Here is a 21,693-nt window from a genome sequence, read left to right as displayed (position 1 = left end):
AGTCATGCAGCATCTACGAAGAGAGAAAAAGAGGTCAATGACCTAAGTAACCCCAGCAATTTATCTTTTTTTAATACTTTGCTTCTGTCCTTTGGATGACTTTTGAGTTTGAAATTTCTGACCATCACAGTGGGATGGGTAACCAGTTCATTACTCATGCGAAGCACGGGATTAACACAGCGGAAATTCAGTATTTCTGAGCAGCTCTTACAAATAAGATTCAAAACCATGATATATTATAATAACACAATGAGGTCAGGTGCACCATCTTCCTCAAAGTGAATCAATTTAGAATATGACTTAATGTGTGATTCTTGCACAGTTCAAGTTCTAGATTTCTCTTTGTCCTTTTTTTTTCTTGTGACAGCATAAAAATAGATAGAGAACAACATAGCATGATGAATTTGAGGCTGTGATATTAAGCAGAAGATTACGTAATTTAGATGGCAGCTACGTTCAGAGATTCAGCTTATGCTCGAGTGACAAGAGTTTGAATCCCACCGTAGCAGTTGTTAAAATTATAATTCTGGAATTAAGATCAAGTCTTATGCTTGACCATAGCCTATTGTTGACAATTGCAAGATAAAACCCATACAATTCATTAATTTCCTTTCAGGAAGGAAATCTGCCTTCTTTATTTTCTTGGGCCTACGTGTATGTCCAGATTCAACGCAATGATTCCTAATGTTCTCTGAATGCCCTACAAGCCACTCAATTATAATGAACTCCCTAAAAAGCCTAAAGAAATGAATGAAACTGGATGGACTATCCTACATTGACTTATGGGCTAGAAATGACAATGGCAAATACAGGTCTCTTGAACCTCCAAAGTCCTCCTTTCTAACTACTAAAATAAAGCAACAAACAACAAACACTGAAAATCTGAAATAAAAAGAAATTGCTAGAGAAACTCAGCCAGTCTTGCAGCATCGGTGGAGAAGAAGCTTTCGTGTCACAGAAGCTGCTAGACCTGTTGAGTTTCTCCAGCAATTATTTTTTCTCTCTTTTCTAAATGTAGGTGTTCAGGCCAAATTTGGGTGAGCTAACCACAGACTAGTTAGGCAATAGCCTGGCAACTATGCACATGGATTCATGTGTTATACAAAATGTTCCAGGCAACATCACCATTCTTGTGCATGTACTGTTCAACCAGGACAGATACAGAACAAGAGGTGGCACTGTCGGGAGAAATGGAACATGGATTTTAGATTCAATTAAATCATGTGGCATCAGATCAAATGTAGAGTGGGAAACTTGTTGTTGATTATCATGTACCAGAGACTAAAGTACTACAGATGCTGGAATCCAAAGTAAACAAGCAGGAGGCTGGAAGAGGACAGCAAGCCAGGCAGCCTTAGGAGGGGGAGAAATCGATGTTTCAGGTACAACCCTTCCGGAATGGAGGTGGGGGTATGGGGAGCTGCAGATAAGAGGTGGGGAGGGGGGGGGGGGGGGGGGGGGGGGGGGGGAGGGCAGAGTGGTGAGATAGTGATAGGTAAATACAGGTGGTACAACCTAGTAGTTCACTACGACGAATAAATCTGGCTTGTAGCTGAAAGGAGGGGTCAGTCGGAGGGATGAAAGGGAGATGGTGGGGCTGGAAAGGAGGTCGGTGGATGGGTGGGAAGGTTATTTGAAATTGGAGAACTCAATGTTGAGTCCTCCAGACTGTAGGCTGCCCAGACAGAAGATGAGGTGTTGTTCCTCCAAGTTGCAGTCTGATATGCTGTGGCGATGGCGGGGACCGAGGATGGACACGTGGCAGAGGGAGTGGGAAGGGGAATTAAAATGGGCAATGACTGGGAGGTCAAGCTTGACCTTACAGGCCTGGCTGAGATGTTCGGCGAAACATGCCCTTAGTTTGCATTTGATCTCACCGATGTAGAGAAACCACAACAGAAGCACCAGATATAGTATACTAGGTTGGAGGAGAGGCAGGTGAATCTCTGGGTGGAGGTAAGGGAGGTGGTGTGCCAGCAGGTTTTGCATCTTTTATGGTTGCAGGGGAAGGTACCTAGGGAGTACAGGTTTTGTGACTGGGAATTTGTTTCAACCTTTGGATAATACTAAATGAAAAAAAGTTGGCCTGGAGTGTCAAATGGATTTCAATGTACGTTAGTCTTAGTGAGCTAAACAACTTGCATTAATATCACCTTTTTAATGTATTCAACTATTTCAAAGAGGCTTCTCTTAATTAACAAGCACTGACAGTAAATCATATATGGTGTTTTGGATAGGCGGCCAAAAACTTGGCCAAGAGGGTAGGTTTTAAGGACAGCATTCAAGCAGTAGCGAGGTGGACAGATTAGGGAGGAATCCCAGAGTTTGCTGTCAAGATAGATAAGGCACAGCCAACAATGATAAAACAACTTAAACTGTGCTTGAGCAATGGATCACAATTAGAGATGTGCTGATATCTTGTGTTATGCCTGAATAATACGTAGCTCAAGTTAGTCGATCAGTCTAATAAAAAATACTGGCTTTGCTACTGATATCACATCCAATGGAAGAATGCTAAAAGTGCATTCTTTGTACAGTGTTACAAATGCATATTGCATGCATGACAGTTAAGAAAAACACTCTTGGACACACACACACCTTTGCAAAGTATTTGAACACTTGATCCGAGTCTCAGAACAAAACTAAATAATTAGCCATAAAACTGGAACTTATATTAATCTGGTCACTGGGCAAAGTAAAACACTTACCAAGGTTTCATTGAATAGTGAGAGAAGCCTTTGCCACTCATCAACACGATTTTTAATAGGTCCAACATAACGTGAGGAGGCTATAGTTGATACATTGATAATACTGTCATCCAGCAATGCCTGTAACAAAGTTTTTTTCTTAAATTACTACAGACTTGTATGACTTCTTGATGTCCAGCTCTGGAATTTGATTATTTCTGAAACAATTGTCAATGTACAAATCTACTATTCTGAGAAAACTTTTATCGACATGCAATTCCTATCTAGAAAGTTTTCTGCCTGTGTTGTAACTTGCTATTAAAAATTCCAATCATGGAATTTATCGACATCATATCTGTACATTATAATACATCCCCCTACCTGTGGCAGTGATGTATCTCAGGCCTGCATTCATTTATTTTACAATCAGTGACGAAAACAAAATGGAGCTCCAACTATCATTATCCTAAGCTCCAGGAAACAAAATACCATAATAACCAGTCTCCTGAGGAGGCTGGTTGGTTTATTTGGGCAGAGGACTGGTCCGGACTAGATTAATGCCAACAGCATCGCGTTCAATTTCCATCCCAGCTGGAGTACATTTGAATCATCTTTCCTCCGAACTGGTGATGGAGGTCATGAGGCTGTGCATCAGGCCTACCTTTAGTCAATGAATGAAAGAATAAAATCATCAGTCTGTCTTCCCTTCTCTAATGAGTACAACAGGAGACAAACTATTGCTCCCACAGCTTTACACATGACAAATCACACTTGTGGCTTTTTCATAACAAAGACCTATTTTCATGTGAAAAGGTCTGTTCAGCAACTGATAGGTATCTCCCAGAAAGATTGGCTAGATGCAATGAAGAATTCAAACACATTACAGATCCAAACTCGGTAATCAGACAGAGTGAGCATTTGCATCTTCTTTGCTAAGACTACCGTGGAGCAAGAGTTGAGTAAATCTGTTTCCACTGAACATAAATGTACAGCTGGTTGTCAACTCAGAACCCAGAGTAACGTTTAGCGGAGATCCTCAAAAATATTTGTAAAAAACTGTTATAAATGCAAAATTTATTTTAAATTTTTTTTTCAGATGTTCCATTTGGTTTTGGGTAGAATGGAGGAACGCAGAGGACCATATCACTTATTCTGAATTCTGGCATTCGGGAAGCTTGGATGGCTTGTTTGTTAAAGGGACCCACATTGTCTTACTAGAAAGAAAATGAGGGGCATTAAAACATGCAAGAAGTGACCAGAGCTGATGTGTTATCAACAAATACATTTTTAGGACCAACATTTTACAGGGTTGGGATTTCTAGAACTTACGACCAAGACAACCGAAGACACGGTCACCAACAAAGAACAATTCAATCAGGCATGCTGAAGAGACTGGAATCATCTAGCTACGCCAGGAAATATGTTAAATCAACATTGAGCAGAACACGACAAGAACTCTTCTGCTGTACTTCACATAAATGTTAACATCTTTTGCATCTGCCTAGGAATGCTGTCAGACATCAGATTAATATTGAATCATAGTATTGTCAGTCCTAGAAACCTGAAATACCATATATACTCAAGGAATAGTCGAATTTTTTGGATTACATTTTAAGGTTAAATCTATGGGGTCAACTATTAGTTGATACTATTTCTGAGCGGCTGAAATTCATGCCTGTCAAAATTCATACCGTATCATTAGCAGAAGCCCAATTGATTTCAAAACCAATAAAGAAGAAAACAAAGAATTATGGTAATTCTGAAAGTCTGGAATGGAACACAACAACCATAGATAGAGTCATAGAGACGTACAGCATGGAAACAGACCCTTCGGTCCAACCCGTCCATGCCGAACAGATATCCCAACCCAATCTACTCCCACCTGCCAGCACTCGGCCCATATCCTGCCAAACCCTTCCTATTCATATACCCATCCAAATGCCTCTTAAATGTTGCAATTGTACCAGCCTGCCCCTTAGGTCTCTTTTATATCTTTCCCCTCTCACCCTAAACCTATGCCCTCTAGTTCTGGACTCCCCGGTCCCAGGGAAAAAACTTTGTCTATTTATCCTATCCATGCCCCTCAATTTTGTGAACCACTACAAGGTCACCCCTCAGCCTCCGATGCTCCAGGGAAAACAGCCCCAGCCTGTTCAGCCTCTCCCTGTAGCGCAGATTCTCAAATCCTGGCAACATCCTTCTAAATCTTTTCTGAATGCTTTCAAGTTTCACAACATCTTTCCGATAGGAAGGAGACCAGAATTGCACGCAATATTCCAACAGTGGTCTAACCAATATCCTGTACAGCCACAACATGACTTCCCAACTCCCGTACTCAATACTCTGACCAATAAAGGAAAGTATACCAAACACCTTCTTCACTATCCTATCTATCTGCGACTCCACTTTCAAGGAGCTATGAACCTACATTCAAAGGTCTCTTTGTTCAGCAACACTCCCTAGGACCTTACCATTAAGTGTATAAGCCCTGCTAAGATTTGCTTTCCCAAAATGCAGCACTTCACATTTATCTGAATTAAATTCCATCTGCCACTTCTCAGCCCATTGGCCCATCTGGTCCAGATGCTGTTGTAATCTGAGGTAACTCTCTTCCCTGTCCACTACACCTCCAATTTTGTTGTCATCTGCAAACTTACTAACTGTACCTCTTATGCTCATATCCAAATCATTTATGTAAATGACAAAAGGTAGAGGGCCCAGCACCAATCCTTGTGGCACTCCACTGGTCACAGGCCTCCAGTCTGAAAAACAACCCTCCACCACCACCCTCTGTCTTCTACCTTTGAGTCAGTTCTGTATCCAAATGGCTAGTTCTCCCTGTATTCCATGAGATGTAAGCTTGCTAATTAGTTTCCCATGGGGAACCTTGTCGAACGCCATACTGAAGTCCATATAGATCACATGTACTGCTCTGCCCTCATCAATCTTCTTTGTTACTTCTTCAAAAATCTCAATCAAGTTTGTGAGGCATGATTTCCCATGCACAATGCCATGTTGACTATCCCTAATCAGTCTTTACTGGAAGAGTGGGAGAGGAATGGAATAACCGGCAAACTGGAAGTCAAAGCGGGACGTGATATCCGGTGCACTGACCCAAACATTGATCTGTTATTTGTGAAGCACTAGGGTCGACCTTTACATGAGATTGATTAATACTCAAGTATTTTCCAGCGCAGTCCTCACTTTCTCCTATTACTCAAGTATATTTGGTAATGTAGAAAAGGTGAAAAAATATTCATCAGGTTTTAGAAATACAAGATTGGAGCTAACCACAATTCATAGAAGCAGAAGTAGACCATTGAAGTCTGCTCCACCATTCAATGGGAACATGGTTAATCTGACAATCCTCAACTTCACATTCTTGCTTTATTCAATTCACTTGTGTCAGCCTTGAATATACTTATTGACCTCATCTCCACACACCTTGGTGGCAAAAAAAATTAAGAAAAGCAATTCCTCCTCACGACTATCTTAAACCCCTTATTTTGAAACTGTGGTGGCTGGTCCTAGACTTTCCTACACAAAAGCCAACCTCTCCACAACTACCCTGTCAAATCCCCTAAGAAGCTAATGTTTAAAAAAAAACCTCTCATTTTTCTAAATCTCAATGAGTACAAGTCCAACCTCTTCCACCTGTCTTCATCAGAAAATCCATCCTCAGATCAACCCAGTGAACCTTCTGTGGCCTGCTTGTAATTCCAGTATACCTTTCATTAGATAAGGAGACAAAAATTGTTGCCAGTATTGCAGTTGTGAATTTACACTGCCTTATAGTTTTTATTTTAAACACATCTTGACTTTATCTAAATCCTTTTGAAATAGGGGCCAACATTCCACTTGCTTTCTCTATCACCTCCTGAACATGGTTACTAGCTTTGTTTAGGATTTATGCACAAGGACCCTAAATTTTCCTGGTCTATGACGTGATGCAATTTTTCTCCATATTCAGCTCCATCATTCTTCCTCCAAAATATACGACCTCACATTTTCCCATATCAAATTCCATCTGCTAAGTTTAACCCACTCACTTAATTTGTCTATATCCCTCTGGTTAGAGTGTGTTTGTCCTTTTTTTTGTTATCCATAAACTCAGCTATAGCGTATTTACCTTTCTCATCCAAGTTATTAATCTGTATTGTATATAATTGTGGCTCTAAAGGCACTCCACTCATAATAGGTTGCCATTGTGAAAATGCCATTCTTATACCAATTCTGTCTTCCATTAGTTACTCATAGAGTCATAGAGATGTACAGCACAGAAACAGACCCTTTCATCCAACATGTCCAGGCTGACCAAATATTCCTAGCCAATCTCGTCCCATCTGCCAGCACCCGGCCCATATCCCTCCAAACCCTTCCTATTCATATACCCATCCAGATGCCTTTTAAATATTGCAATCGTACTAGCCTCCACCACTTCCTCTGGCATCTCACCACACACCACCCTCTGCATGAAAAAGTTGCCCCTGAGGTCTCTTTTATATCTTTCCCTTCTCACCCTAAACCTATGCCCTCTAGTTCTGGACTCCCCCACGCCAAAGAAGAGCCTTTGTCTATTTAGCCTATCCATGCCCCTCATGATTTTATAAATCTATAAGGTCACCCCTCAGCCTCCGACACTCCAGGGAAAACAGTCCTAGCCTATTCAACCTCCCCTTATAGCTCAAACCCTGCAACCCTGGCAACATCCTTGCACATCTTTTCTGTTCACAGATGATTTCCCATTCATGAAGCCAGGCTGACTCTGTTTGATTATACTGTATATGTCTAAATTCTCTGCTATTACATACTTCATAACAAGCATGAACATTTTCTTAACAATACTTAGGAAGCTAACTGGGTTGTTTTTGTTTCCTTACCTTTTTTGAATAAAAGAATTACATTCACAATTTTCAAATCCTCTGGTACTTTTCCAGAATCTAAGGTTTCTTGAACGATTGCAATCAGTGGATCCACCATTTTTATAACTACTTCATTTAACCTCCTATGTTGCATTCTATCAGGTCTAGTGGACTTATCAGTCTTTAGTACCATTAGTGTCCTTAGTAAATTATCTATGTTGATAGTGATGATATTTCTTTTATCTGCACTTTCTGCCTCTTCATTTTTTTTAGTATTTTTGGGATGCTATTACTACTGTGAAGATGAATGCAAAATATTTATTCAACTCCACTGCCATTTCCTGATTCTCTTACACAGCCTCATTCTCTCATGGATCTATATCACTTTGGCCTCACACTTTCTTTTTATATGTGTAAAGAAGATCTTGTTGTTCATTTGGATATTACTTGTACGTTTACCCTCAAAATCAGATCCAAAATAGCATGAACCGAGAGTTGGATTCAGAACACATGGTTCTTGGAGATCATCCCAAACACACAACAAATTGTTTCTTGTAGGTTCCTCTGCCAATCTGGCTATCCCAGTAAAGATTATAGCCACCCATGATTAATGGACTGCCTTTTTTTTTAAATGTACCTTCATTATCTCCAGACTTATTCTGTTTAGTGTCAGGATGTTGGATTTCGCTGAAGTTGTCATTCACGAAAGGGGAGATGCACTCCAGCAGAAGAAAGGGAGCATTTTAAAAGGAGATATGTTACTCCACTAAGAGATTGCCAAGGCTCATTTGATCATGCTTTCAACACATTAGCATTGGAAGCAGGGAGATCCTCTATTGATTAAGGGGCAATAAAAGCTCACCAAGAACCATGTACTTGCTGGTATGAAGAGATGGTAGAGGAATGCATGCAAAGAGTAAATACTTCTGGTTCAGCTACAAGAAATAGGTTTATTCATGGTTTATCAGATGTTATGCTTACCTGAATTTCATCAGTACCACCAAGAATGAAAACATCTTTAGCATCACGATGAGGAAGCACAACAAACTCAGTTATTTTCCATCCATCTTCCACCTAAAGTTGACACATTAAAAATTCCATGCGAAACATCACATCAAACAGGAGTGTTCACACTTTGAAATAGTAATCAATTTGGTAACAATTCTATTTCCTGTTTCACCTGTGATGATTGGCAACTATTGATTATGTTCCAGTATGAATTTTTACATTTACTTCCTTTACAAATAAAATCTGCCTTTTGCAAACACATTTCTAAAGGCATAGATCTACTAATTGCTGAGAATATCTCATAAGTTACAACCAATACTGGTTTCTAACATACATTAGAAAATATTTTGAAGCAACTTTCAAAAAGCTATTCAAGTTCATCCTAGATACATCGTCAAATAGCCTTGTTCAAGGATGTCTTGCTGTGCAACAGCAGCATTCCTCATCATCTCAATTCTAAAAGATTATCCCTTCTCACTAGGGTCCTAGTCCTCATCTACCTAAATTCCATCGAATACAAACCCAGAGTAGTCAACCACTCTTCATATGACAAACCCTTCATTCCCAGTACTTTTCTTGTGAACCTGCTCTGGATTCTCTCCAAAGCCAGCTATCTTTTCTTAGGTAGCGTGTCCAACACTGTTCACGACATTCCCAAATGTGGTCTGACGAGACCTTTATACAGCCACAGTATTACATCCCTGCTCATGTTTTCTAGCTGTCTCAAAATGAATGCTAACATTGTAATCGTTTTCCTCACTGCCAAATGACCCTGCATGTTAACCTCAAGAGAATGCTGAACTAGGCCTCCTAAGTCCTTTCGTGCTTCAGATTTCCAAAGCCTTTCTCCATTTTAAAAATAGTCAATAGCTCTATTCTTTCTACCAAAGTGCATAGCCTCATGCCTTCTGACATTGTATTCCTCCATGGATCCAGACTATTGTGATGTTCCTCTGTATTCTGCATTAACACTGCTCTTCAAATAAGTGTCAATTTCAAGGACAGTCTGACCCTGGAGGCAGACAACAGATCAAGGGTGGACCAGGTGGCAAGTCAGGGAAAGAACTGAAGCAGAAGTAGATGGCATTGATAGCAAGGTGCCATGTTGCATGATAAATTGGCATCCTCCTGTGATCCTCTAAGAAGAGGATCTTTCTTCTCTCCCTCCAGTACTAGTTCAAGGTTGACATCGATAAAACCATTAACCTTTATTACACTGATAGTTCTGTGATTATTTAACTTAAAACTGTATGCAAATCTAATTTCTGATAGCAAAGATGTGCCATTATGTAAGTAAGAAACAAAGTTTGGCCACATTGCTAGTTATAATGCAGTGAGCAAATGACACATTTATCACTAACTTCAAGACATTTGAATAGACAAATCTCTCACCTTTTTCAAAATGGTCTCCAAGGCAGCTTCTCCAGAAGCCTGGCCTGACACATTCTGAATTTCCTCAGCATGATCAAATGCATTAAGTTCTATCAGTCGAGCCAGAGTTACAGGTTCAACAACATCAATCAATCTAGCACCAATACAATGTTCTATTGATTCCCAGTGTCTATGCTTTAGAAAGGGATTCCTCAGATCAGTGATTACAGGAAGCTGTAACATGATGGGAAATTGAAATGTTGAAGATGTTTTTAGACAGTATTTACACAAAAATAAAACAGACTATTGTTTAAGCCCCTTCTCAGACTGCTCCCACCCAGTTTAATTATACCTTATCACAATAGCCTTATTTAATTCTCCCTCATGGACATATCTAGATTCCCTCAAGTTCATTAGTGCTTTACAATCCTAACTCTTCTGTTTGGTAGCAAGTTTCACATTCCCATCACTGAGTAATGATATTTCTCTTAAATTCTTCATCAGATGGATTGGTTCAGATTGTGAAGCTGCACCAAAGGTGAAACCGTCAGCACTTAACATAATTACTCTGAGACAGCATGTTTTTGTATTTGCAAATGAGCATTTAGATACAGAAATCCAAAAATCGCTAGCTATGATTGCCTGCTGCTCTATTTGGTGTGGCGTTTAAGTCCTCATAAATAAAAATACTCAAAAACCATTTGAATTCAAGTGAAATTCCTCTTTTTTGCTGTTATTGTGCCATTAAAAAGCCTTGAAAAAGTTACACCTTGTTGAGTAAGGTGCAACTGAATTGCTGTGACACACTAAAGTTACAAATACAGATGAAGCAACTCGCTGATACAGAAAAAAAATTCACATTGCAGGCCGTAATATTTTTCCATATGTGCGATCGTTAGAAATGAACTTGGTTCAGGTAATCACATTCAAATTTCGATAGAAATGAGGAATAGTATAGAAAAAAATTCACTGGAGGAAGTGGTCGACAGCCCCCTAATAGTAACCACAAATTAGGTTAAAATGTACAAGTAGTACAAGTTGGGTGCTTGCAATAAAGGCCTGGCAATCATCATGGGTAATTTTAAACTACATATTAAACTGGAAAATCAGATTGGCAGCCTGCATGAGAAGTTCACAAGGTGCATCTGAGATTGTTCTGGAACTAAACAGAGACCATGGTAATGTTAAACTTGGCATTGTATAATGTGGCAGAATTAAATGTCTCAGAGTATAGGCATCTCTAGGTAGCAGTGATCAGATGACTGAATTTTATATTCAATTTGAAAAGGAAAAGAGTGAATCTAAGATTCATATGGGAGCCAAGTTAGCTGAAGTGAATTGAGATTGTAGGCCATGGGATACATCAATCAAGAAGCAAAAGGCAAACATTGAAGAACTCTCAGAAAAAAATAAATTCCCACTACAAAGAAAAGTTCTAAGGGGAGAACCTATAATTAAACAAAGAAATTAAGAAAAGCATTTAACATAAGGAAAAAACATAATTACACAAAGATTTGTAACAGGTCAGATGTTTGGACAGAATATAAAGAACACCAGATACTGACTAAAAGATTAACCAAGAGAAAGAAACAGTATGAAAGGAACCTATTTAGAAATATAAAACAGATAGCAAGAGCTTCTACAATTATTAAAAGTTAAACAAAATGAGTGTCAGTGCTTTAAAGAAAGAGAATGGGAAGTTAATGGTAAGCAAAAATTAAATGATAAATGGATAAACAAATATTCTGCTTCTGTCTTCAGTGTAAAAAAGCATCCCAAGACTGTAAATCAGGAGGTGGGAGAGAGGACCTTGGGTCAAATTACAAATCAGTAGGGAAACAGTAGTGAGGAAACTGATGGAGCTGCAAGCTGACAGGTTCCTCGATGCAGGTGCCCTGCTTCCTAGGGGTTTAAAATAGATGGCTAATGAGGTATTGGATGTGTTGATTTTAATTTACCAATACCTACTGGATTCTGGAAAGGTTCCGTCAGACTGGAAATGAATAGACTCTTGGGCCTAACTCACCCAAGCCAACCAAGTTTCCCAAAATGAACTAATCCCACTTGCTTGCATTTGGCCCATATTTCTGTAAAATGTTCCTATTCATCTTCTTATCTAAATGTCTTTCAAAAGTTGCAACCTTACCTGCCTTCACCACTTCCTCTGGCAGTTCATTCCATACACAAACCACCTCTGTGTGAAAAAGTTGCCCCTAAGTGTCTTTCAAATCTTTCTCCTCTCACATTAAAGATAAACCCCCTTGTTTTGATCTCACCCACCCCCCGGAAAAGACCTTTGCTATTCACCTTAGCTATGTCCCTCATGATTTCATAGACCTCTTTAAGGTCACCTCTTTACCTCTTACACTCCAGTGAAAGAAACCCCAGTCTATGTAGCCTCTCCTTATAACACAAACTCTATATTCCCAGCAACATACTGGTAAATCGTTTCTGAAATCTCTCCAATTTAATAAAAGCAGCGTGGCTTTGGGCATGGGAAATCATGCCTCACTAACTTGATTGAGGTTGAAGAAATAACAAAGAAGATTGATGAGGGAGAGCGGTGGACGTGATCTATATGGACTTCAGCATGATGTTCGACAAGCTTCCTCATGGCAGATTGGTTAGCCAGGAAGATCATATGGAATACAATGAGAACTCACCACTTCGATACAGAACTGACTCAAAGGTAGAAGACAGAGGGTGGTGGTGGAGGATTGCTTTTCAGACTGGGGGTCTATGACCAGCAATGTGCCACAAGGATCGTTGCTTTTATGTTCACATTCAAATCATTTATATGAATGATGAAGAGTTTGCAGATGAAACCAAATTGGAGGTGCAGTGAACAGCAAAGAAGGTCACTCAAAGTGCAACAGGATCTTGATCAGATGGGCCAATGGGCAGAGGAGTAGCAATTGGACTTTAATTTAGATAAATGTGATGTGCTGCATTTTGGAAAGGTAAATCAGAGCGGAACTTATGCACTTCATGGTAAGTCCTAGGGAGTGTTGATGAACAAAGAGGCCTTGGAGTGCAGGTTCATAGCTCCATGAAAGTGAGTTGCAGCTAGATAGAAAAGTGAAGAAGGCATTTGGTATGCTTTCCTTTACTGGTTAGAGCATCCAGTATAGGAGTTGGGATGTCATGTTGCAATTATACAGGATATTGGTTAGGCCACTTTAGGAATATTGCGTGCAATTCTGGTCTCCCTACTATTGGAAGAATGTTGAGAAACTTGAAAGGGTTCAGACAAGACTTACAAGAATGTTGTCAGAGTTGGAGGGATGGAGATATAGGAAGAGGCTGAATAGACTAGAATGGTTTTCTTGGAGTGTCAGAGGCTGAGGGGTGACCTTATAGAGATTTATAAGATCAGGAGGGGCATAGATAAGGTAAATAGACAAGGTCTTTTCCCTGGGTGGGTGAGTCCAGAACTAGAAGGCACAGGTTTACGGTGTGAGGGGAAAGACATAAAAGGGACGTAAGGGAGAACTTTTTCACACAGACAGTGGTTGCATGTATGGAATGAGATGCCAGAGGAAATGATGGAGGCTGGGACAATTACAACATTTAAAAGACATTTGGATGGATATATGAATAGGAAAGATTTAAAAGGCTATGGGCCAAATAGGATTAGATTACTTTATGATATCTGGTCAGCATGGACGAGTTGGACCATGTTAACCAAACAAGTTGCTTCTGTGCTGTACATCTTTTTGGCCCTACAACTCTATTTACAGTACCTAATTTTATTGGGAACACTCTAAAACAAAAGTTATCACACACAAGTGCAGGATGTGGAGACCCACCATCACACACAAAGAAACAAAAAAGAGCTGGGTCATTTTTCTGTAGCAGAGTTTCAACATGCCACTGGGACTTTAGTTGTCATAAAAATAGTCAATATTTTTGAGTCATCTTGAGTGTACAGTGAGCTTCAAGCCAGATTCAAAGAATCAAGTAGGAACCAACTGCTGCAGAAGAGGAGGCAGGGCTTCAGTGCACCAACCAAAGAGGTGCCTGGCCAGCTAAAGGAGGTAAAGCAACAGAGAAAATTATCATTTTTTTTAGCCTTGGCTTCCTTTCAGCTATTACAGAGGAAACAGATCCTGTCGTAAGGCCTTCTTCCTTATTTGACAGAATTTTGAGATATTACTATCAGTAATGCAGCAGTTACTACTACCTTTCTCCTGGTGGTGGAAACAGCAACACTATGTTGGCCTATCTCTACCAGCACTCTCATACTGCATGTAGTGTGAGGTTGCCAACAGCCTTCTCAGTAGGAGTGAGGGAGACAATATCAAAACCTAATATTGTTGCTAAACTACTTGAAAGAAGGTTGGACAGTGAATGAAAATTAATATCAAGATCTCATTTCTAAAAGAAACATGGAGTACTCCAATTCACAAATTAACATCCAACATTCCACCAGCTTTGGGGAAATAACTCAGAATACCTTTTGTCTCATCTGCTCTACATTATCCTTCAGTGTAGCTGCAACAGTATTTGAGGGAAGACCTTTTTCCAGTTGGTTCACAAATTTGCTGTATTTTGCAACTTCACTTGCTAATTCTTCTGCATCTATGGTTTCAAATTTAAGCTGTGAGGGGGTAGAAATGGAAAAGAGTTTAAATATTATTCTACTTTCTGTATAAAACTACTAAAGTCATCATACACGTTAACTTTTCAACAACTAATTACTTTGCTGTTCTTGTCAAATATTAGCATAATGTGGGAAGTTGCTATTTCAAAATTATCATACTTTATTTCCTGTTCAATATTTAGAACTTTATAATTTATCAGATCCTTCTTAGCTTTCTAAAAACAGCTAAAAACAAGCTGTTGAAGTGCATGGCTATGTGACATTTAAAACTGGGCTGTAGTATGTTGTGCATGCACTTTAAGAGGCTTCACCTTTAAGAATACAATGTTGGGGTTCTGCTGCCAGTCAGTCTGCCATAGGTTTGCAAGCTGCACACAGGCTTAAGTTGATTGCTCTAAAGATTGCTTTGTAAATTATAATATTTTAAACTTATAAATAAACTACCTCATAAAGTTGCAAGCTTCCCTACTTAAGCTTCATGAGAAAACTACAGCTGGTACACACAAACAAATCTACATAACTTATCTCATATTGAGACATTTCAAATTATAATCAAATTATTGAACTCAGCATCAGTTATTTTAAAATGAATAACATATCAAAAAGATAGATGCGTAATACTTGAATACATATTTCAATGAATAGGAGTGGCCAACTGCCTGCTTTAAAAGGCCAAAGGGATGTGTTGTTGATATGATCCAGTAGTCATTGGGATGTATGGTCTATATACATCACACCAGTACTTGAACTCATATCACTTTAGTTATTTGTGTCAGAGGGAAAATGATTTTCTGGATTAATAACTGTTAGTGGAGAAAAATGTTGAAATTGTTGAGACAGCTTCCTCTTCCAGATAGACAGGGGACCACTTAGGGCCAAATGTGATGGAGGTAAGCTTTTTCTTGAGTTTTCACAATAAATGAATCATAATTTGATCAGGATAGCTATTTTCTTCCAGGATAGTTTTGATATACCCTACCTCAGCATCAATCTGACATGGTGAGCAGACACCCATATTCACAATGTTGCAGAAAAGATTGAACTTAAAGCATGTGGCATGTAGAAATCTCAAAGTGTATACTGGTGAAAAAAGGTTTTCAGAAAATAGTAGTCCCATTTTCAGACATCTCAACTAATACTAATACACTGAGGAAGGCAAGGTCTTTTGATTATTCAATTTCAAATGATAAATTTGAAATTAGGATGGAGTTTATATAACTGTACAAAGAAATTCTTGATTCGTCTCTAGCTGTCTCACACTGCTATGCAGTAAATCCAGGAATGGTTTTCTCCACTAACAGGATGCTGTCATCAAGCCAAAAAAATTAATTTTTGCCCATCACATAAATGAGCAATGTGTGATATTGATGTTTTAGTGCCAGTATGGAGTCAGGTAGGTAGGCCATTTGTCACAACAATTAGTATGCTGTAACAAACAACACATACCACTGGCCATTCACAGCTGGCAGCAAGCTCATAGTGTTCGACCATCCCACGTTTGCATCAGAAAATTATATCCATCATTAGATGCAGTTCTGCTGTTAGAACTCTTTTATTAAATAATCCAGACTGTGCCATGAGTTATGTCAGAAATCAATTTAACATCATTAGCTGGACATTACATAAATAAATATGGGGTTAAAAAGTGTGGCGCAAAACAGGCAGCATCCAACGAGCAGGAGAGTCAACATTTTGTGCATAAGCTCTGTTCTTGGAGGTGAAAGAAATTTGTGTAACAGTCCACCTTTCTCAAAAATAAAGATTGCTAGTCATTAATGGAGCTAAATTCTGCTGTATCCCCATGGCAATGCCCTGACCAATCAGAATCTACCTGCCTGATCTGAGAATTAAGATTAATAATTAATTATTCTTGCTGCATCTCCATGCCAATGATGGGCCAACGAATCAGCAGCTCTTTTCTCAAGCTGTATACAATTATGCCTCTTCTTTTTAAATCTGTTTCATACATCATAGTTCTGAGTGCAAGATGAAAAACTTCAAATCACCTTTTAGCAATGTTTAAGATATATGTTTAAGCAAGAATCCTGTACAGTAACTAAGAAAAATTGTGTTGTATTTTTTCTTCCCATCCATTATGGGCACTGAGGTTAACTATAAAGTCTTTGTTTCTCCTTGGCTGGAAACAGCTTAGACAGGTACTCACGAACTGAAGCATCGCTTCCATTCTCAAAAACAAAATACATTTTAAAAATAATGAATCCAGTAGAATTACTGTACTCATAAACAGGATGAATGTTATGAACTTCGAGCATCTGCCTTCCCTAAAGAGAAATGATAGACAGATTGGACAAAATATTTGCTGTCATTCATTCTAATGGAGAACAGAGTAGACCATAATTTAGTGCTAGCTGTGGCTCAGTCGATAACCCTCTCACCTCAGACTCTGAATGTTTAGGGTTCAAGTCCCACTCCAAGTCTGGGGCGCAAAAAATCAAAGCCAGCATCCCAAGTATAGAGAGTAGATTGGAGTTGTCATCTTTCAAATGAAATGTTAAATTGAGTTCCTATTTCAAATTGAATCCCTGATATGCTGGAAGAGGCTTCATAGTAAGGTTGTTGGCGGAGTTAACCTTACTGTTGGCAATCTTATTGTACCCCTCATTAACACAAAAAAGTTGTCTGGTCATTATCATATTGTTAGTTATGGGATCTTGCCATAGATAAATTCATTGCTGTGTTTTCTATGTTATAACAATGATCACAGTTCAAAGAGTACTTTATTGGCTAGAAAATAATTTGACACATGCAGTGTTCATGAAAGGCACAGCATCAATGTAAGTCTCTTTTCATTCTTTCCACCAAATTTAGTTGACAGCCTCTGCCTCCAAAAGGTGTATCCTCAGAAGACTTTCTGCATTATAAGGTCCCAAGTCAGTTTCGACAAAAATGGTCAAGTACACAACTGATTTCATTAATATAGTAGTGTATTTCACCAAAATTGAAAGGTAGATTCGATGCAATAAAACAGTCAACAAAAGCCCTTGAATATAATTCACATTGGATGAGAGGAAGTAGGTAATAAATTTGTTCCTGATGATGCATTTTTGTTCCTGATGATGCATTTTAATAATCATGACTTTAATTATAATTATCTAATAGAGACATTGACTAAAAGTAACAAAACTACCTGAAGCCATTCATCTACACGGAGATCCCAGTCATTAAGGGAATTCCAAAGAAGTTGTTTTAGTTTCACATCAGCATGAACTTCTTCCAGCAAATCAAATTTAGTTATCTCAACCTAGGTATAAAAACATACACATTCTACAGCTTAGTGGAAATAAATCATTTGCTAATTGCAATTTGCAGTTTAGAATTGGAGCATTAATGACTTTCAGTTTTGAACATAAGACATATTGCTCACTTCTGTCTTCTTGAGGTAACAGTTCAGTTCTATATTAGATACATACTCTTCATTATTCCAGTATCAAATTAAAACAATCAGTAAAAAAGACACATATAAGGAATAATGCAGCAGGAGAGACTATGACACATCATGTTTATACTGGTTCATTTACTCACTCAATCCAAAACAAGACACTCTATTTCTCAGCTCTACTATTTTCCTCATTGTAAATGCTTCCAACATTTATCTAATTTCTTAGAAGATGCAATGTTTTCTCAACTGTTTCTTGTCAACAATTGTCTATGAAAAAGATTATCACAAGCTATCTGTTGTACTTTAGGATGATTATCCCTCCAAGGAATACGCAGGATAAACACAAGAAGGATTTTTCTGTTGAATGGAGAGTTCAGAACAAGGGGGTCACTGTTTCAGGATATGGGATCAGCCATTTAAGACTGAGATAAGGAGGCATTTCTTCACCGAGTGGTGCGCCTGGGAAATTCTCTACCACAGAAAATGGTTGAGGACAAAACATTGTTTTCAAGGAGGTGTAAGAATAGTCCTTTGGGCTAAAGAGATCAAAGAGTATGGGGAGAAACCAAGGAAAGGCTACTGTGAATGATCAGCCATTATCATGTTGAACAGTGAAAAAGATTCAAAGAGCCGAATGGCCTCCTGTGGTTCTATTTTCTATATTTTTATGTTTCTCTCTACTAACTCCATCGTCAGATAAAATAATCTTTTCCATTCAATTATTTGAAAAAAGGCTATTTTTCATAAATCTATTAAATTTTATTGGTTTTATAGCAGCTTTTCTCTAGGTTTTGGGAGCAAGAACAGGAAGGCAGATTGTGATCTGAATGGCGATAAATTGGGAAAGGAAAGGTGCAATGAGACCTGGGTGCCCTTGTACACCAGTCACTGAAAGTAAGCATGTAGGTGTATGTAGCAGGTGGTTAAGAAGGTAAATGACACATTGGCCTTCATTATGTGAGGTTTCAAGAACAAGAGCAGAGATAACTTGATGCAATTCTTTAAGGCCTTGGTGTGATGGTGTCTGGAGTATTATGTTCAATTTTGGACTCTTTATCTGAGGAAGGATGTTCTAGCTGTGGAGAGAGTACATCAAAGGTTTGGTTTGATTTATTGTAGTCATGTGTACCTAAGTACAGTGAAAAGTTTTGTTTGCAAGCAGTACAAGCAGATAATAGCAAGCAAGGACACACAGATCATAGGGTGCTGAGTCAGAGTGAGGCATACAAGTTATGCTACACAGGAGGTGCACAAAGCACGATCAACATTATTTGATGTTACAGAGTCCATTCATCAGTATAATAACAGCAGGGAAGAAACTGCTCTTCAATCTATTGGTGCGTGTGTGCTCAAGCTTCTGTAAATTCTACCTAATGAAAGAGATTGTAAGAGGGCATTACTGGGTGGGAGGGGTATTCGATATTGGCAGTGTTTCTGCAGCAACGAGAAGTGTAGATAGACTCCATGGATGGAAGGTTGACTTCCGTGACAGTATGGGCTATGCACACGACCATTTGTAGTTTCTTACGGCCCTGGGCTCAGTGGTTTCCGTACCAGGCCATTGTGCAACCGGATAGTATGTTCTCTATGCTGCATCTGTACAAGACTCTTATGGTGAAGACTCTTATGGACATGCTGAATTCCTACACTTACACCTGGGAGGGCACAACTGTCACGTTAGAAAGGATTGGACTATATTCACCCAAGTTTAGAAGAATGGAGGAGTGGGGAATGAAAATATAGAAAGCCTCTAAAATTCTACATGACTAGACAGGGTAAATGCAGGAAGAATATTTCCAATGACCAGAGAGGCCAGAACCAGGGATCACAGTCTAAAGATGCAGGCTAGGTCATTTAGAACTGAGATGAAGTGAAATTTCTTCACCCAGAGAGTGGTGAGCCGATTGAATTCTCTGTCACAGAAAGTAGTTGAGGCTGAAACATTACAGAGGAACCTCGATTATCCAAATATTGATTACCTGAATTTCAGATTATCCGAAGATGATTTCAAGGTCCCACAAAAATGTTAAATCAAAGAGGTAAGTGTAATAGATTTACCTATACTAAAGAACATGTGAAAACACTGGCAAAAACAAAGAAACACAAGCAGCTCAAGTATTAGCGAGTGGATATTTTTTAGGTAAGGGCACAGCCCTTTGCAAAAGTAAGTGTTTTATAATATTCCTGCCACTTTACCAGGCCATTCATGAAAAAAATGGCCGAGAACATAAACGCATGCGTGAGACGGTGCTTCTGTCTTTCTATCGCGACTGCGTTTCCGGAAACTGACAAATCCTCTTACAATCGTAGAAGCTGTTTGGGACCTTGTTTAATGCTGGGATTTGATATGCAGTATTTAAGTGATGGTCTTCTCATTTTTACCTGTAATTTGCAGACTGCAAGGATTAGTTTGTTTAAATGGCAGACTCATTAAAATTATAGATTTAAACAAATTCTCCAGTAGAGCACAGCACTAGATCAGTATGGCTTCCCTTGTTTAAGGTAAAATTGATTATCCGAATATGTGCCCTCCTATCTCATTCCGATAATCAAGGTTCCTCTGTATATGTTTTCAAGAAGGAGTTAGATATGGTTTATTCAGCTAAAGGGATCAAAGAGTACAGTGAGAAAATAATCATGATGATATTGAATGGTAGAACAGGCTCAAAGGGCTAAATGCTCCATTTTGCATTTTTCTATGTTTTAAAATGGCCAGTGGAAATACAGAGTGCCGCATGTCATCCATAGCAATAATTTCTTATCATTGGTAATGAAAATTACCAAAAATCTGCCTGGAAATTGTTGGAAAACATCTAAAACTAATTACCTTGAAGTTCTTCTGGTAAGATTTATACTGAAATGCACGTTTCTGTAATTCATCCATCACAATCTGCATGTCTGCCAGAGTGCTTTTCACTTTTTCTCTGTCAGAATTGATGTCTAGAAGCTGAGGATCCTATAAAACACAATGGAAATTAAAATAGTTTATATGAAATTGCATATGATCATTATAATAGGAGTAAAGGTATAGTTCCTATCGTCTTCCCGGATCATAGGGTTATTCTTTGTTAGAAAGAGAGAGAGAGAGAGAGAGAGATGGCTGATGGTGTTTTAACTTGAGGGTCACCATGCCTTAGGCAGCAGGAGAAGTTGGGAAGGAGAATACTTCTCTGCATCACAAACTATCTGTCCAGCCAATGGAGTTAAACTACCCCACTACAGGGATTTTCTTTTTCTATTTGTAAGAATCATATATTTTTCCTTTTTAACTAAAAACTGAGAAATGGAACTTTGACACTGCTTTATAGGTAAAAAAAAGTTTTCATTTTGAAGGTCAAGTTGAATTGTGGAGTGTAAACTTTAACTACATGTTACTTTTCAGAGTACTGATTTTGATATTTTATGAACAGGTTGATACCAGGAATCTATGAGTTAACGTGAGACTGTCCAGCATCAGCCTTTAAATTGGCTTCTTAAGCTGCAGCTTGCATAAACCTGAAAGACTGTGCACCTAGACATCAAGGTGCCTGCAGATAAGAAACATCTCTCTCTCTCTCTCTCTCTCTCTCTGTGGTGGTGAAGGAAAAAATTCATAATTAACATTTGAGAGTGGGTCCAAATCAGGACACAGCAACAATAGCTTGGGGAAGTTTGCAGACAGGAACAAACGAGAAAAAAAAAGTTGCTTTTAAATAATTGCTTTCAACATCTTTGGATGTGGTAACATGCATCATGGCTGAGTAAGAAGTTAAGAGAAGACCA

General features: G+C 38.8%; 1 protein-coding gene across 1 annotated transcript in view; it reads right to left on the bottom strand.

The window, feature by feature from the left end:
- Positions 1-21,693, bottom strand: part of dnah6 (dynein, axonemal, heavy chain 6) — a 313,200-nt gene that overhangs the window by 231,805 nt on the left and 59,702 nt on the right. Inside the window, exons 17-22 of the mRNA XM_060841711.1 lie at positions 20,759-20,887; positions 17,680-17,793; positions 14,385-14,528; positions 9,950-10,162; positions 8,531-8,623; positions 2,709-2,828 (exon numbers count right to left, since the gene is read on the bottom strand). Coding sequence (XP_060697694.1) covers positions 2,709-2,828; positions 8,531-8,623; positions 9,950-10,162; positions 14,385-14,528; positions 17,680-17,793; positions 20,759-20,887 — 813 coding nt within the window. The remainder of the gene's footprint in view (positions 1-2,708; positions 2,829-8,530; positions 8,624-9,949; positions 10,163-14,384; positions 14,529-17,679; positions 17,794-20,758; positions 20,888-21,693) is intronic.

The sequence above is a fragment of the Hemiscyllium ocellatum genome, chromosome 2 (genome assembly GCF_020745735.1).
Source record: "Hemiscyllium ocellatum isolate sHemOce1 chromosome 2, sHemOce1.pat.X.cur, whole genome shotgun sequence".
NCBI classification, from domain to species: domain Eukaryota; kingdom Metazoa; phylum Chordata; class Chondrichthyes; order Orectolobiformes; family Hemiscylliidae; genus Hemiscyllium; species Hemiscyllium ocellatum.
The sequence above is the reverse complement of the archived record's forward strand: the minus strand, read 5'-3'. Positions and strand labels throughout refer to the sequence as shown.